General features: G+C 40.7%; 2 protein-coding genes across 2 annotated transcripts; one reads left to right on the forward strand and one right to left on the reverse strand.

Annotated features, from left to right (window-relative positions):
- Positions 1-917: 917 nt before the first annotated feature.
- Positions 918-13004, reverse strand: zdhhc8a (zinc finger DHHC-type palmitoyltransferase 8a). The gene is made up of 10 exons (XM_059358100.1): positions 12708-13004; positions 6149-6270; positions 5904-6061; positions 5272-5444; positions 4210-4312; positions 3884-3975; positions 3668-3797; positions 3427-3541; positions 2697-2809; positions 918-2582 (listed from the first exon to the last, which is right to left on the reverse strand). The coding sequence occupies exons 1-10, from the start codon at positions 12809-12811 to the stop codon at positions 1302-1304; spliced, it is 2391 nt and encodes a 796-aa protein (XP_059214083.1). The 5' UTR covers positions 12812-13004; the 3' UTR covers positions 918-1301.
- A 1496-nt stretch (positions 13005-14500) lies between these two features.
- LOC131992786 (alpha-2C adrenergic receptor) lies at positions 14501-15767 on the forward strand. Its single transcript, XM_059358476.1, has one exon. It carries the CDS (start codon positions 14534-14536, stop codon positions 15623-15625), a length of 1092 nt encoding a protein of 363 aa, XP_059214459.1. The 5' UTR covers positions 14501-14533; the 3' UTR covers positions 15626-15767.
- The last annotated feature ends 458 nt before the right edge of the window (positions 15768-16225 follow it).

Consider the following 16225-nt stretch of genomic DNA (forward strand, 5'->3'; position numbering starts at 1 on the left):
TATCAGTTAAGAGTCCTCCTTCAGAAACTGTATGAGGATTAAAGGGATAGTTTGTGCATTATTATACAAAACTTGGTACAATTATTGTCAATGCCCTCCTGAGGATAACCCTTTAAGGTTTTATTGATCGGCCCCTAGGTGGCACTGTGGTGGCAGTCTAATTTCATATTTGGTACCGTGGCCACACTATAACACTTAAGGCAATGAAATTCATAGGGGTGGTATAGACTGGCCCCTGTAACGCACACACCCCGACGGCAGCATGCCCCGACACGCGTGTACTGCGAGGGCCCATTCAGTACTGCTTGCAGTCCTAGTTTTAGTTTTTTTGTGTCTGTGGTTGTTTGGCTCGTTTTTTTGTAGTCACTTTGCATATTTTTGTAGTTTTTTGTGTCTCTTTGTAGTTGTTTTGCCCCTTTTCATATTCATTGTGAGTCTCTCTGTTTCTTTGCATCTTTTTGTATTTTTTTTGGGCACCTCATGCTCTTTTTGTGTGTCTTTGTAGTCATTTTATGTATTTTTCATGATTTTGAATCTCTTACTGGTTGGTACATGTGTCACGTTGTAGGTAAAGGCCGGGGGGAGGGGCCCTGACACCTTGGGCCCCTGTGTCTGTGCCCGTAACGTCCGTGTAGTAATGCATATATGATTATCAATTTAAATTATCTAGTGATTTATAAAAACAAATGTAGTGCCAGTAAAATATCTTTAAAGCAAGATTAATAACCAACAGTGAAAAGCTTAAAGAAGCAGATGCTTTAAATATGCAAAGCCTCATTCAAAATTACATTTTTGTTTTCTGTAGCCTTGTGCAGGTGCCTTCATTGGCAGCCATTCACATGAGAAAATAAAACAAAAATGAAAATTACAAAATAGGTTTATTCATATAAACAACTACAAAATTCTATTAAAATGGGTACTTTGCAGCGGGAGACATATTACATGATGTGGTATTACATTGTTTCACAAAAGCAATATCAAAACACATACAAACAGATAATAAGTTAATCTGTATTCTTCACATAGCTCTTCCACTATGACTGAGTTTATAGAGCTCGCTCTGTTTGTAAGAGGAGGCACGACTATCCTGAGATTCACTGTTTTCTTTAGATTTGGTCAAACTTGCATGTCATTTCAAGAATTTTTCGAAGTTTACCCGTCACTGTGTATTCTCACACACCCTCCCACACAGGAAAGTCCCATATGGCCTCTTATTTACAAAGTATTTTGGATCTGTGAAGACTGAGACTAACACTGCATAGATGATTCATTCACACCATCAGAAACATGGAGTATTTTTTTTATTTCAGAGATCCCAGGGTGACTGAGTCCTTCCCCTCAGAGGAGTATGTGAGCGAGGACCGTTTTGCGGTGCCATAAGACGCGTATGAGGGTGCGGTGGAGGTGGAGGAGGAGGGTAAACGGGGCAGAGTGGCTGTAGAGGAAGGGAGGGGTTGAGTCTGTCTGTCAGGAGGGCAGTATGCCGGAGAGGAGGACCGGCCTTTGCTTTGCAGGCTGCTGCTGCTGCTGCTCTGCAGAGGAGAGCTGGATGTCTTCGGGCCTCGAGTCAGAGACGACGTGGAGGAGCTGGAGAGAGGTGAGGTCCTCATGCCATAACCGAGGATGCCTGTACTCATCAGAAACTCCCTGGAGCCGTAGGCTGGAGGAGTTGGTCCACGGGAGCCTGGAGGTCGCATGTTGTCGGGGGGTAGACTCCTCCTGCTGGGGATGTCATAGATCCCCACATCTGGGCCATAGAGAGCCTGGGATCTGGCTTGGAGACGAAGCATCCTCTCCCTCTCCTCCATCTCTCTTCTCTCGTGGATAGATGCCATGATGGTTTTTGAGAAGTTGTCATAGCGTGCAGCGACAGACTTCGGAGGTGTCAAACCCTGCGGACCGAGATCCCGAAGGCTGTCTCGAAGACTTTGAGAGGTCATATCGCGCATCGCCAAACCTGGAGGCGTGAGGTCTCGAGATGTTACGCTTTGGGCTCCAAGGTCCCTCGGCAACAGCCCTTGAAAAGCCGGAGAAGAGTCTCTTTGAATGAAGCCTTGGAAGGAAGGTGAGGGATCCCTTGAGGTGAGACCCTGCAAAGAAGGTGAGGGGTCTCGAGGCTGAGGAGACTGTCTGGCGACGCCCATAAACACGGGACTGTAACCATGAGGAGGAGGCCGCTGCACCACAGTCCCATCTGTGCTCAGAGTCATGAAGTGAGCGTGGTAGCCGACTGGAGGAGCCCCTCTCTGAGCCAGGTACTGGGGGTCCGTGGGGTTAATGAGGTTATCATAGGAGAGGCTGCTGTTGTGGTTGGCCAGCAGGCTGGAAGAGCTGATGATCCCTGGCGGGGGATTGGATCCCAGACCGTCCCCATGCATGGCAGGTAGCTGGGACTTACTGCCATGGCGACTGCTGTGTTTGAGTGTGAGAGATCGGGAGTTGAGCGTCAGAGAGTTGAGCTGCAGCGAGCTGGAGATGGTGTTAGTCTGGACAGGAAGGCCAGCCTGCTGACTGCGTCTCCCAGGGCTCTCTTTAGACTCAGGACCATTGTTGTTTGATTGCTGCTCTGATGTCTTCAGCAACTAAACAACAGGAAAACATACACTAATGTCTGTTAGACAAGATTAAAAACCAGGACTTTGACATTTAGGATCATGCTCCAACATATAACAAATTAATATCAGACTAAAAAGCACCTGCTCTGGAGGAATGGGTGACGATCCTCTGGATATGGCTTCCAGGACAGGCCGTAGCTGCGGCACAGTGGGAATGGATACAGGAATGATGGATTTGGTGTGATGTCCCATCTCTGGAAAAGAAAACACTAGGTTATTAATTATAGGACATGCATTACAGATATTCTATATTTTTCTTATTGTAAAAAATTCCATGAAAATTAAAACCAACACTGAGTTTGTAGGTTGAAAATGTCAATAATTTGAAAAGCAAGTCACAAACATATATATATATATATATATATATATATATATATTTTTTTTTTTAATGGTTGAATAATTTCCTCAAATGGATGGGCACTGTAGTTTTTAGCAAATATTTCTTAAGTAAGATGAAATATGCATTTGTTGAGGTCTACTTTCTACTTTATAATGATATTTGGTGCATTAGCCAATATGTAATTACAGCAGGAGGACAGTTAATGTGGAATCAATTTAAAAAATCGCAGTCCCCTTGTTCATGTTAATGAAGGAATATGTCGCCCAATGAAAGTGTTTATAGTTTCTGGACAAAGCACTGAGAAATAACCTTTATCCTGCTTAAGCTACACAGACAACGCTTGTCAATTTAATTGACTCTGTAGGTTTGCAGAATTGATATATCATTGGTGTTTCTATATCTTTGCTACTAGACAAGAATGTATGCAGTAAAATGTGTGTATCACAGTAAATAAGTGTCATCCTCCAGTACCATCCATAACACCTAGTTGGCTTTTCAGCAGGCCGTGGTCTGGTTTTGGTGGCAGTGGTGGCGGAGTTTTCATTTGTTTGATGTCTGACAGCTCGACAGCTCCGGCTGAGGTTCGCTGGCAGGAGAAAAAACACAGAGAAGGATGACAGATCTGGCCCCTGACAACTGGGGTTACAGTCTTTAGATGATGAGTGAGAAAATATTTAACTTAGAATTTGGCGTGTCATTTAATTATGCATACTTTATTTTGGCGATCCTGACTCTGTATGCCGTTGTCCCTGACTTTCACCGGCCTCTGCCTGTCAATCTCAGGTCTCAGGAACGGAGCCTGAATATGGATCACTGCTTTCTTACACGGCCTCGCTGTGTAGCTGGTGTCACATGACAAATAAGGTGTTAGCGAGTGAGTTATAAGACCTCCTGAAAATATTGAAGATTAAGTAGAAGTGGCTCTTACTTTGGAGACATGGGGCTGCAAACCAGGTACTCCAGGTTGTTGCAGCAACCTCGTGTGAAAGGATTTACTCCTCCCTGAAACTTCCCGGTTACCTGAAGTGATAAAAAAATACACCTGTATATTATTCATTATAAGACAGATGAAAAAAATTATGTGTTAGAATGAATATATAAAGTACTTCAAAATAACACCATTTTTAAGAGATAGTTTGGATGAGGGCATGTTGACTGTCATCTACTTACCTCATGCAACCCCACTTTAAAAAAAAACAACAACTATCCCTTTAAGTCTTAAATACATATACTTTTCAATCAAATCAGACTGACTTGTTCATTGGTGGTGCGACCTCTGGACACCAGGTACAAATGGAATCCAGTGAGACCCAGGACCGGGATAAGAAACAGCCCTGATATACTGATCACCACCAAACTGTTTAAGCTGTTAAGGAAACTACTTCATATTAGTCTCAGACCAGGGCTACGACTGTCAACTAATTTGACAATTATTTTATTGATTAATCAATTGTTGTGTGCTGACATCCTCTTTTGTCTTGTTTTATCCAGAACTTTATATTTAAGCTATTCAGTTTATTGTCACAGAGAAACCAGAAAATATCCATATTAAGGTAGAAATAGAAGAATAAACCATAGAATTTTTTATCAACAATTATTCACAAACTGATGAACTGATGATCAGATAATAATTTAAAAGTTGAGCACTAATCAGTGGTGAAAAATATATTCGGATCCCTTATTTAAATAAAAGTACTGATGCCACACTGTGAAATTAATCCACTACGAGTAAAAGTCCAGCATTCAAAACTTACTGAAGTTAAAGTACAAAAGTATCAGCATCAAAATGTACTTAAAGTATCAAAAGTGAAAGTTGTTATGCAGAATGGCCCCACTCAGATTTTTTTATATATTCTAAATATATCATTAAATTATTTGCATGATGTATTAATGTAAGAAGTGTTTTAATATTGTAAATATAGGGCTCATTTTAACTTCTTCGTATACTGTTATGAGGTTTAACTTAAAAAAAAAGTCTAATCACTTTAAATGGATAATGTCTTTTATGTTAAATCTCAACCTGAAAAGTAACTAACGCTGTCAGTGAAATGTAGTGGAGTAAAAAGTGCAATATTTGTCTCAAAATGTAGTGGAGTAGAAGTATAAAGTTACATAAATTGTAAATACTCAAGTAAAGTACACATAACTCAAAACTGAACTTGAATAAATGTACTTAGATACATTCCACCACTGCAACTAATTGATTAATCTTTGCAGCTCTAAAATACACAAAGGCTAAATACATTTTCATAAATAAATGCGCTGATAGGTGCACACACACACACACACAAACACATTGAGTGTGTACAAGGATACGTGACGGTGCAGTGCAGCTTCCATAATTCATCCATGTGGTGCAGGACGTATATGAGGCCAAAGGTGAAGACACCGATCATGTGAACTGTCAGTGACAACAGAAACAGGAAGAAGTAGCGGTAGTTTCGCCTCCCAATGCAGTTGTTCACCCAGGGACAGTGATGGTCAAAGTCCTGAGGGGGGACAGCGGGACAAAAGAGACAAACATTTTAACATACGTCACTGAATCCATATGTTAAATAATTTGCAGCACTGACCGCAGCACATTTGTTCAAAAACTTGTGTAATATCAGCTGTGCTTTTCTAAATACACTTTGTTTGATGCAGTCTGTCTGAACCATTTTTAAATTGCATTTCTACTGAGACTACAAAGGATCTGAGAAAAGGATTAACCTGATTAATGAGATCTCTCTCCCTCCATCACACTCTGTCCATCACTCACTCTGCCTGAAATCCCCTTTATTGACTTTCCCCACACACACTGCTGCACTCACTCATAACTCACTTCTCCCTCCTGATCTGTCCCTTCATGCTCTCTTTTGCCCATTTAAATTGTATTTCATGCACTTTTTCTTGCTAAAAACTACCAGCGCCATATATTTATTCATATTTTAATCCGTCGGAGCACTGACCTCCACACAGTGATCACAGACGCTGCAGTGGGAGCAGCGTGGAGGTCTGTAGAAATGACACGAAGCGCACCACTTCATCCGCACCTGGACGCCCTTCACATCCACGTTTTTATACAGCGGAGCGCGGAACTCATCATCCTTGTCCTCATCCTCGTTCGCTGGGAAACAATATGCAAAAATTGCAAAAATAAAAATAAACAAGTGATCTCTTCTAATGTAAACATAGCATCACTTTGATTACTTACCCATTGGGAGCACACCAGCATCCATAAAGGTTGCCATGGTGAAGTTGGCCAGCACAAAAAGGAAGAGGATGGCACAGCATGGCGGCACAGCAGGGCAGATGGTCACAGCCAGCCACGGGCATCTGAATATACAAACACAGGAGGCAGAAAAAAACTAAAGACATTTCCTGTACTTGTCACTGAGTGTTCATTCAAAGCAGAATTTGTGTTGTGAGGTGAAGGTTTTACAGCATTTCTGAGCCTTGCAAGTATGCAGAGGTTGAGGTTAACACAAATCGGGACTACAACAAAGATTTTAAGGGATAATCTTCATCCCATTTATTCTGCTGGGAGCAGTGGATCCAAAAGTAATTGTTTACAGTGAAAGATAAGCATGTATTAGTGTGTGTTCAACAGTGCCAACAACAGAGGATTAAGTGACGGGGTTCCTCCTGGAAGAGTTTATACACCCTGCAGTTATGGCACGCAACTTACTGTATCTGTGTTACACAATGAAGCAGGTGTGGCAGACAATAGTACAACCAGCATTCCAGAAAAGTTGGGATGGTGTGTGAAATGTTAATAAAAACAAAATGCAACCAATTCAGAATGGATGTATACATTTTAAAAGTAAAATAAAATTAAAGTTTCCCAGTTTGAGCATGAGATATCTTGTCCTTGTACTGTATTCAATTGAATGTAGGTCGCAACGGATTTGCAAATCATTGCATTCTGTCACGGGTGCCTCCTTATTAAAAATTACAAATTGCACATTTTATCTGACAAATGTCCAAAAGTCAGAGATATTTAACTTACAATATATTCACAACACACAAAAGATGCAAAGCCTCACTTCAGAACATTAAACCAGCTAAAATCTGGAATTTTTCCTGCATAAATGACTGAAACAATTAAAACGAGTTCCACACAAGTGTTCTGCAGAGGAAAAACCTTTCCAAAGATTGATTTGGTTTGTACTGGTTTATAGGTTTGTGTAGAACTGAAACAATTGATTAGACAAATGGTGAATTGGAAGTCATTTTTCAAGGAAAAATGCCCAGAGTTCATCTGTTCACGCTTTTTAAATGCTAGGATTTGCTGCTTTTCTCAGTTTAATAGAGAAGATAACAAATCAATTAATTGAGAAAGTAATTTAAAAAATAATCAATAATGAATATAATTGTTAGCAGCAGCCCTAGATTAAAAAAAAAAAATCCAAATAGTCCATTTGAAGAAAGCTTGTGCATTATCTCTGCGTTGACCATCAGGTTGTCATAATTAAAGCTGTCTAGCTAAAGTAAATATTGAATGAGTCAATAAGCAAGACGACGAAAGACAGAAGACAAATTCAAAACTGTGGAATTGGTTTTAAATTAAATTAGGTGCTTCGAAAGTAATAAAATAATGTCAAACTATTAATCACAGTGTTGAGATTGTCCTGTCAGGATTTTAACCAACATCTTTCCACGTGTCCTAAAATCTTGGAGAACCATCACTCATCTCTTCAAACAGCTCAGTGTGTGTGTGTGTGTGTGTGTGTGTGTGTGTGTGTGTGTGTGTGTGCTGATTTATGCTGAATGGGAGTATGATTATATCTACTGTGTGAGATTAGAGGGAGGGGGAGTGTAATCAGGTTACAGTGGTAGACACACAGGAAAAGATTCACTGGATTATATTAACAGTGTTTGATTGAACATCACATGTTTAACCTACATATACTGTATGGGAATTTTTCTACTGGAATCATTAAATCTTAGTTTTTGGTATGGTTTCAGTATTGATAGAGGACAAATAATAATCATCTAGCTTAGTATAACCAGTATAACCTACAACTGGTTCAATTTCCATGCATTGGTTTTTCATACTATGGGCAAGTAAACCGTGAACACGTGTGAGCGATGAACAAAAAGGGTTATCGAAAGTGAAGACGTCGACAAAATTAAGAGTCATTTGCCTCAATTATGCATCTCATCCCAATGCAGCTCCAATCCCCAAACCCCCCGGCTGGTTTTAGGTTGTGGGGGAGGGGTCCACCCCCCTCGAGAGGAGTGCCTGCTGATGCCATGCCAGCTGCAAACCCAGTAATCCCTGGATTATGATCTCTGGATTACAGACCATTTCCGCCAGTCCGGTGCATTGTGGATTCCTCACATTAGACCCACAGATCGTGCAGCCACCATATATCACAACGCACGCTACTATCCACTGTATCTCATGACACAAATCCAATCGATTCACTGGTGGTAGTCTACGCCTGCGCCTTACAACAGGATAATGAGGGGAAACTGGAAATAGGACAAGAATTTCTTTGTAGACTTAAACAAATTTAGCATAATGAAATTATGAGGATCTTAAGAAGCAGTGAATGTGTGACAAAAAGATTAAGGAGCATAACATGATCCCCCACCCCTAAGGCTGCTATTCAGGATGTGTGTCCGTGTAATTCTCACTTACCATGGTCATGTTTGACATGTGCTTAAACTGTCACCGCTGATCAGATGCATTAATCTTTGTAACTTGAGCTGGTTAGCTACAACAGTGAAAGATATTATGAAAAAGTCATGAAATTATTGTGCGTTTGAAAATAAGACCTTGTTAGATAGATCATTATGAATTTCACTGCATTCTCCAAATTAGCTTTATATGACATATACGGCATGCTCTGAATCAATGACAGTGCTGCAGATGAAACAATAAAAGTCCTCTGCGTGGACGGCGAGACTCCATCATCGGTCTGAGGCCATCTGGACTGCAGGGAGAGACAGTTCATTACACTGCGGCGTGGCAAAGACAAGCCCCACCTAATGAAACAGCCCGGGCAGAGCTGTATTAAATCACACAGAACAGTAAGCTGCTCTCGCAATCTGCACGTTGCCCTTATCCCCGCAGTGGGTCAGTGGCACAGCAGACGCTGCACAGTTGGTCAAGCGGGAAGTTCACTACTGCTGGCAGCTAGGGCTCCTTTTGTGAGATACTGTAACGGTTGCATGAATGACATCACCGACATGTGATCTGTCATTTTTAGACACCACAAGTCCTGACAGCACAAGTGTTGAATAAACTCCCACAGACTGTACCATAAATCTTCACATACCATGTGCTCACAGTGTCGTGGGTTTAACCTTTCTGATGTGATTTATATATTGCATTACATTTAGGTCGGCTGAGTCAGTGATCTCTCTTAAATCTTTTCTTAAAACATACTTTTATCGGAGAGCCTTTCCTGATTTTACCTAAACTTTACCGTCTTTCAATTGCACGGAACTATGTAATTTTCTAACATTATTTTTATCTGTTGTTTTATGTCTGTTTTTAACTTGTCTTTATAAAGCACTTTGTAGCATGTGTATTAAAATGTGCTCTATAAATAAAGATTATTATTATTATTATTATTATTATTATTATAAGAATCTAATCCATCTACAGTGTTTGCACCTGCAGTTTTCACACCTCTCTTCAGAAAACGTAGCCTTTTGTAGGTTCAATGTATTTCAGCATTTTGAGCAGTTTACTCAGTAGATAAGCACAATTTTCTGTGTCTGGACTGAGTGAAAAATAACTTAATTAACAAGGGACATTGCTCTTGGTCTTTGTGATGTCTGCCGTCTTTGTTGGGCGTAGGCGACCAGCCTCAGTATAACAATGCACAAAACCTGAAGCACTAACCCAAACAAAAGTTCACGGTCAGAGGAACAAAAGCAGGAAACCAGTGACTGATGAATTTTATCAGGCAAAGGAAAACAAAAGCGTCTACACAATTTGTAAAGGTCGTTTTCTAGCCCTACCACACTGGCAGTAGAAACAGAAATGGAAGCTTTTGCTACAAATGCATACAGTGATAATTGCATGAATATTACCATAAAAAAGGATTACGACTTTGTATGACTGCCAGGTTTATGATTAAATTTGGGAGAAATTGATGAAACAAAAGGACACAATGCCTCACTGGATGGTATTCACGTGTGTTCCGATGATTCACAGTAACCGGGGTAAAGGCCAAGGTGATGCTATGGCAGATGACAAGCGGTGTCTCTTTGACTCAGTGTTACCAAGGCGGGACTGAACAGAGCGTGGCACCTGTCCATCTTTGCTTTTGGAGGAAGGGAGTCACTCCAGCTGCAGCTGCTGACTTGGCACACACACAGGATATCAAACAAGTTATGGTCAAGCTGTGATATTAACTGGCACACGATAACACACCGAGTGTGTGCCAATATTCAGCTGAATGTGGATATGATTGGCCTTTAAGTCTACTGTACGGGCTTCCAGATTATAGCTTGCAGGGACACTTGCTGGACAGTTCGACAGTGAGGTTTTCAACCATTTTCTGAGTGTGCAGAGACTCACTGCGGGTTCATTATAAGCCATGAGCTATGTTCTACTGAGCTGTTAATTAAAAAGATTTTTAGGTTATAAGGTCATTTCAGCTAAAATGCACCCACTTGTCCCATAAGAAGCAGCAGATTCATCACCCTTCAATCATTTGCAGTGTCCTGGTTTTGCTGGTTTAGCAATGCAGTCCCAATTAAGCAGTCTCTTCTCAATCTATCACGTCAGCAGGTCATTGATTTTTTTTCTCTCTCACAGAAAATAGATGGGGTTCATCGGGGTTTCTCTTTCTTTTCTGGCCTGTGAACCTGTCAGTATGTCCAGTAGGACTGCACCAATTAGACAGCTGTGAACTCAAATGTTGCATAAGTTTGGTATTTTAGCATGGTGACAGCTAAAGGGATTTTTCATTAAGTGGGGGCATATGAGAATTTATCCATAATCATTGGATTATTATTATTAGAAGTAGTATTAGTAGGAGTGCCGGAGTGACCAAACTCCTTTGACGAAAACAGCGATTTTACCTCACTTTGGTTTAACTTTGGTGAATTTAAACACTTGGAAACACAGAAGTAGACCAGCAACTGTATCCTGTATTCTGCAAGGTAAAATTATTGTTTTTTTCAAAGGAGTTTGGTTTGGAAGAGAGCATAGATAACAGCTTTATTTCCCCGTGTGACTTAAACAGGGCTGTCTGACAGCAAGTTACAAATATTTTAAATATAACATAAACTTAAACTGATATTGATTTTATTGTTAAGACTGCTGCTGTCTGTATCAAAGCAGTGCATTGCTTAGTTTCTGCATTTGTGCTTTATAGCAGGTAATACACTGACTATGGATAATTACCATACAAAACCCTGCTATCTTAACTATTACTGCAAGTATATGTGTAACTACAATATAATTATGTACATCAGTGCATTACCTACAGCAGCATATGTCCAGACAAACCCAAAGTGGCGTAACTTAAAGACTAAATAAATAAATAATCTAAAGACTAAATTTAATTTTACCTAAAACATTCCATGTTCTTAATAATAACTCATCTTTTTTTCCACTGAAGAAAGGGAAATAAGGAAAACACATTAGAGCGGTGTGTGAACATTAAAACTACTAAATGAATGTCTATTTCAGTCACTCCAAAGAGGTAAATACCTATAGTAAATATAAAGATCCCAGACTCCATTTTTCCCCAGATGGGGGGATCACATGGCAACGGCAAGAGGATCCTAATCCCATACTCCCAATCTGGTGTCAGATTCCAGTGGAAACGGTGCTCTGCTGGAGGATACAGGAGAAACTAGGACAGATATGGCTACGGAGGTCAAGGGTCAGTTGACTGGCATAGAGCTGATGAGGTGGGAGCCTTCAATCAGTAAGTCAACAGTGCGTATCAGAGGGGGTTTCATAGTGAAAGCAGGGTGCTTTAATATCTGACACTGATCTTGTTTTTTATGTTTGTAGTTCTTAATGTACATAAGTAAAGATTTTGATATGTACCATATAGATAAATCTGACCAACCTATAGTCCTCTTTTAAATTGGATTTCAGGGTATTATGGGATATTACATTTCTTTTTTTCCTCTGCATGCCAGCGTTGGCTTGAGCACAGTCTTTCCAGCCTCCCACTAGTTCCTCACAAATAGGTCAAAACAAGGAGGCTAAAATTAACCATTTCAACACTTTCGCTCAATGTTGTATTGAAACTTCGGTTTCAAATCTGATCTTGACACAAACCACAATGTGTAAATAAATACTTATTTCTTGAAGATATATTTATGACACATGTGGGTCATAATGGCACTTTGGTACATGTTGACTTTGGGTGGCTTATCCCCTAAACTGTGCTTACTCTGAGTCCTCAGGGTGCGCTGGCCAGGCACCCCAGCGAGCCCACGCTGAGAGCCAACCAGGTCAGATGTTAGCCGCCCCTGGTGGGTCTGCCAGCAGGGTGGTCAGCGAAGAAATGTTTTTTCAGTAGGTACTAGTTTATGCAGCTTTCTAGAAATTAAAAAATACAATCTAAAAAATGTGAGTACTATTATATGCTACAATATTCTTATTAATGACGAGAGGAAGAGAATGGTGATCATTTAATCTTTACATGCACACATCTGAATAAAAGAATACCTGATGCATGGTGGATAAGGAGCGATGGGTGTCTGGATGAGTGGATGGGTGATTTTTCTGTGGAGCAAAAAACCAACAGTGCATGTCTCCAACTTTTCATATCTGCGGTCGCACTTACGTGAAGACGAAGAACAGGGAGGTCGAGCCGACCAGGAGGCAGGCGGCCGTGCACACCGGGATGAAGGCGCTGGGTTTCAGTGAGTCGGTGCCGCTGGCGGGCATCCTGTCCTCTCATCAGAGTCTCATACTAACGGAAGGGACAGCGAACACGAGCACCTGGTTGTTTTTTCGGACGAAGCCCCTCATTAACCTCAGAGAGCCGGAAAGCGAAAATCATAGTCAAAAAAAGGAGGAAAAAGAAAAAAAAAACCCTGGCAGCCAAAAGAAGCCTGCAGCGGCTCTGCTCACTGCCGCATCCCGTCCTGTTTGTCTGTCTGTCCCGGCAGGCAGCAGCGCACAGATGCCGCCTGAGGTTTATCCTAAAGGTGGAGCTTTTACTCATGAATCACGTGCAGCACTACACTGTCTGAGCCCATCCGCTGCGAGCCGATCAACACTTTATTTTTTGCCTTTTCAAGAACTACAACTGTCAGTCATGCCTATTGTGGTTCATATCAGCAAGAAGTTATTAATATCATGCACAATTTGGTGATAAAAACATTAATCGATCAATTTGTTAGAGCAGAGGTTCTCGAGCTTTATTTCCCCCTTAGGCTATAAGATGGAAAATATACGGAGGAACACTATGTAATTGAAGTGCAACACAATAGAAATGCATTAGAAAGATATTAAATATTAAAAAAATGTTTTTAATAACTTGCATTTGACATCAATTAGACATAGACTGACTTTGACATTTTGTTATACATAGACAAATGCGCATTTGAACGAAATTCCAATGCATTGGCCCACAGTGTTTGTATTTTGGAATGCAAGATAAAGTATAGATAAAAAAATATAAAACTGTAAAAATAGAATACTTATATTGCACAGAAGTGTAGCAGCAGAACGTGTTGTGTACAATAAAACAATAATTATGTGATATAGTTTGAAATGTTGCACACATTGCCATTTTTAGTAGACAAAGGGATTTTTTTGTCAAAATGTCAGTGCTCTAACACAAAAATTCAGGACTTTATAAGTGTTACAAGCATAACTACTCTGCTTGACTTATTAACAGTGGTCTGCCTTATTACCTTTTATTAACAAAAAGAAAGTTGTACCAAAGGTTCTGCTGGCCTTGGACATTTTCTGAAACATAAAGAGGGAATGTCACAATGTTAAGACATTGTATGCAGAGTGTTCTGCAGCTCAGTCAGTGTTTCTAAAGATTAAATCAGAGAGAAAATCACAAATTTATCTCTCCACCAGGGTGTAAAATCAAGTGCTGGTGCATGGAGAAATAATGGGGCACTCAGTTTGTGCAGCTGTTAGACGATAAGTTTATTTTTCCTACACAAAAAGAGTTGAGTTGAATTTAAGATCCCATCTGGACGCAGGAAATCCATTTCCAATTTGTCATATTTTGCGAGGAAGTATAACTGACAGTACAGGAATAATGATAGTGAAATGATAAAATAGGTTGTATTGTGCTTAAGGATATCCTTTGAATTTGTAGATTTTTATTATCCGATGTAATATTTTGTTTGCAATTTATCACAGGACTCGCAGCTTTTTCTAATGGCTCTTCAAGGACTTGCAGCTCAGTCCCATTATACTCTAACGTCAGAGGAAGCTCCTTGGGAGGGCCTATTATGAGAAAGATACACCTCCATCTACCTGATGAAGGCTCTGTAAAGGGAAAAAAAAAAAAGGTGAGCTGTTTAATGTGTGACTGTGTTGGGCTTCTCCCCCACCTCTATAAAAGTCCAAAGACCACAGAATCCCACATTACAGGCTTGGAAAACAACATCAAGTAAAGCTGTCAGCTGATCTTGTGAAACGATGGATGCAGAAGAGCTGACTGAATCCATCATCAGAGGACTCATGTTTCTGGCAGGGATCCTTGGTAACAACTGGCTGGCTATACGCTCCCTGCCCAGGCAGAAATCTGGCATCCGCACCAACGAGGTCCTTTTCATCAATCTGGCCGTCTCCAACCTCATCACCAACTACCTGGTGGACCTGCCCGACACCATGGCAGATTTTGCTGGACGTTGGTTCCTGGGGGAAATCTACTGTGGCGTGTTTCGTTTTTGCGCCGACCTCTCTGAAACCAGCAGCATCTACACAACCTTCTTCATCAGTGTTTTCTGGCACCAGAAGCTTGTCGGCTCCCTGAAGCGTGGAGGTGCACCGGTGCAGCTGGACAGCCTGTGCTTGGTGGGCTGTCTGCTGGCTGGGAGCTGGACGGTGGCTTTGGTCTTCAGCATCCCACACTTTTTCTTTGTTGCAGTGGAGAGCACAAATGACAGCCATGAAGACTGTATAGATGTGTTCCCTAATGCAGCTGCCATGCAAACTTATGAAATCCTTTATTTAACTCTGGCTAATGCTATCCCTGTTGCTGGGAGTGTATTTGCCAGCATTCAGATTGTCGTCACTCTGCTCCAAAACCAGCAACGCATACGGGGTCATGCCTCTGACGCTACAAAAGAAATGGTTAAAGCTGAAAACAGTGGTGAAAACAGAAAAGATCCTAAAGTTTCTGCATCCCTAACTAACATGTATACAGGCGTGCCTGCTTCTTCCAGTCCAAACGAAGGGCCGGCTGAGCCCAGCTCGTCCCTCAATAAGGAAACAAACACAGACAGCAAAGCTGGAGCACCATCAAATGTTTCAAGGCCCAGCCAGATGCCAGCTAAGCCCAGTCAGAGCACAAGCTCTCAGGTGAGGGCAGCCAAGAGTGTGGTGGCTGTAGCCAGTGTGTTTCTGGTCTGCTGGCTGACTCATCTGCTTTTGCGCATAACCAACAACATCCACACCTCGTCAATTTTGGTGGAGGTGGCCAGCTACATTGCAGCCTCCTACACCTGCATCATCCCCTACATATTCCTGTACGGAGTGAAACAGCTTTCTTGCTCATGCAAAAGGTAGAAAGGTGTACATTACACCCAGATTCAAATCTGTCATGATTAACATCCATCAATTGTATAAGAACCTGTAGAAGAGGTGGGGATGAGCACATGTTGCTCAAGTGCAAGAAATCTTTTCAATTATGAGCTTACCTCTCTTAGATATATTTTGTAAAGCACTTTGAGTTGCATTTATATGTATGAAAAGCGCTATATAAATAAAGTTTGATTATAAGTGATTATAATTTTTCTTGCATACTACTGTAGAGCCAAAACTATGAGTTTAACAGAAAACATGAAACTCTTAGGTAATCAAATAATAGTTTAAGAAATTTCTCAAGAAAACATTTCCGAGTTTTGGTTTCAGATGTTAGAATTTGCTGGATTTCTTTGTTCAATGTGATGGTAATATTTTGTGGGGTTTGGGCTGTTTTTCAGAAATGTTTCCCTACCCAGTTTTATTTATTTTTTCTTGTGTTTGCCAGGACATTACAATAATAAACAACAAAACCCCTTTTTAGTTTAATTTGAAAAGTAAAGAGTAAAAGAGTAAAATACAGATTACATTTCTAAGGCAAATTAAAAAATAAAATACATAGTTGGTAGAGTAGGTAAAAATATA

This window comes from Centropristis striata, chromosome 19, assembly GCF_030273125.1.
Source record: "Centropristis striata isolate RG_2023a ecotype Rhode Island chromosome 19, C.striata_1.0, whole genome shotgun sequence".
Lineage (NCBI taxonomy): Eukaryota > Metazoa > Chordata > Actinopteri > Perciformes > Serranidae > Centropristis > Centropristis striata.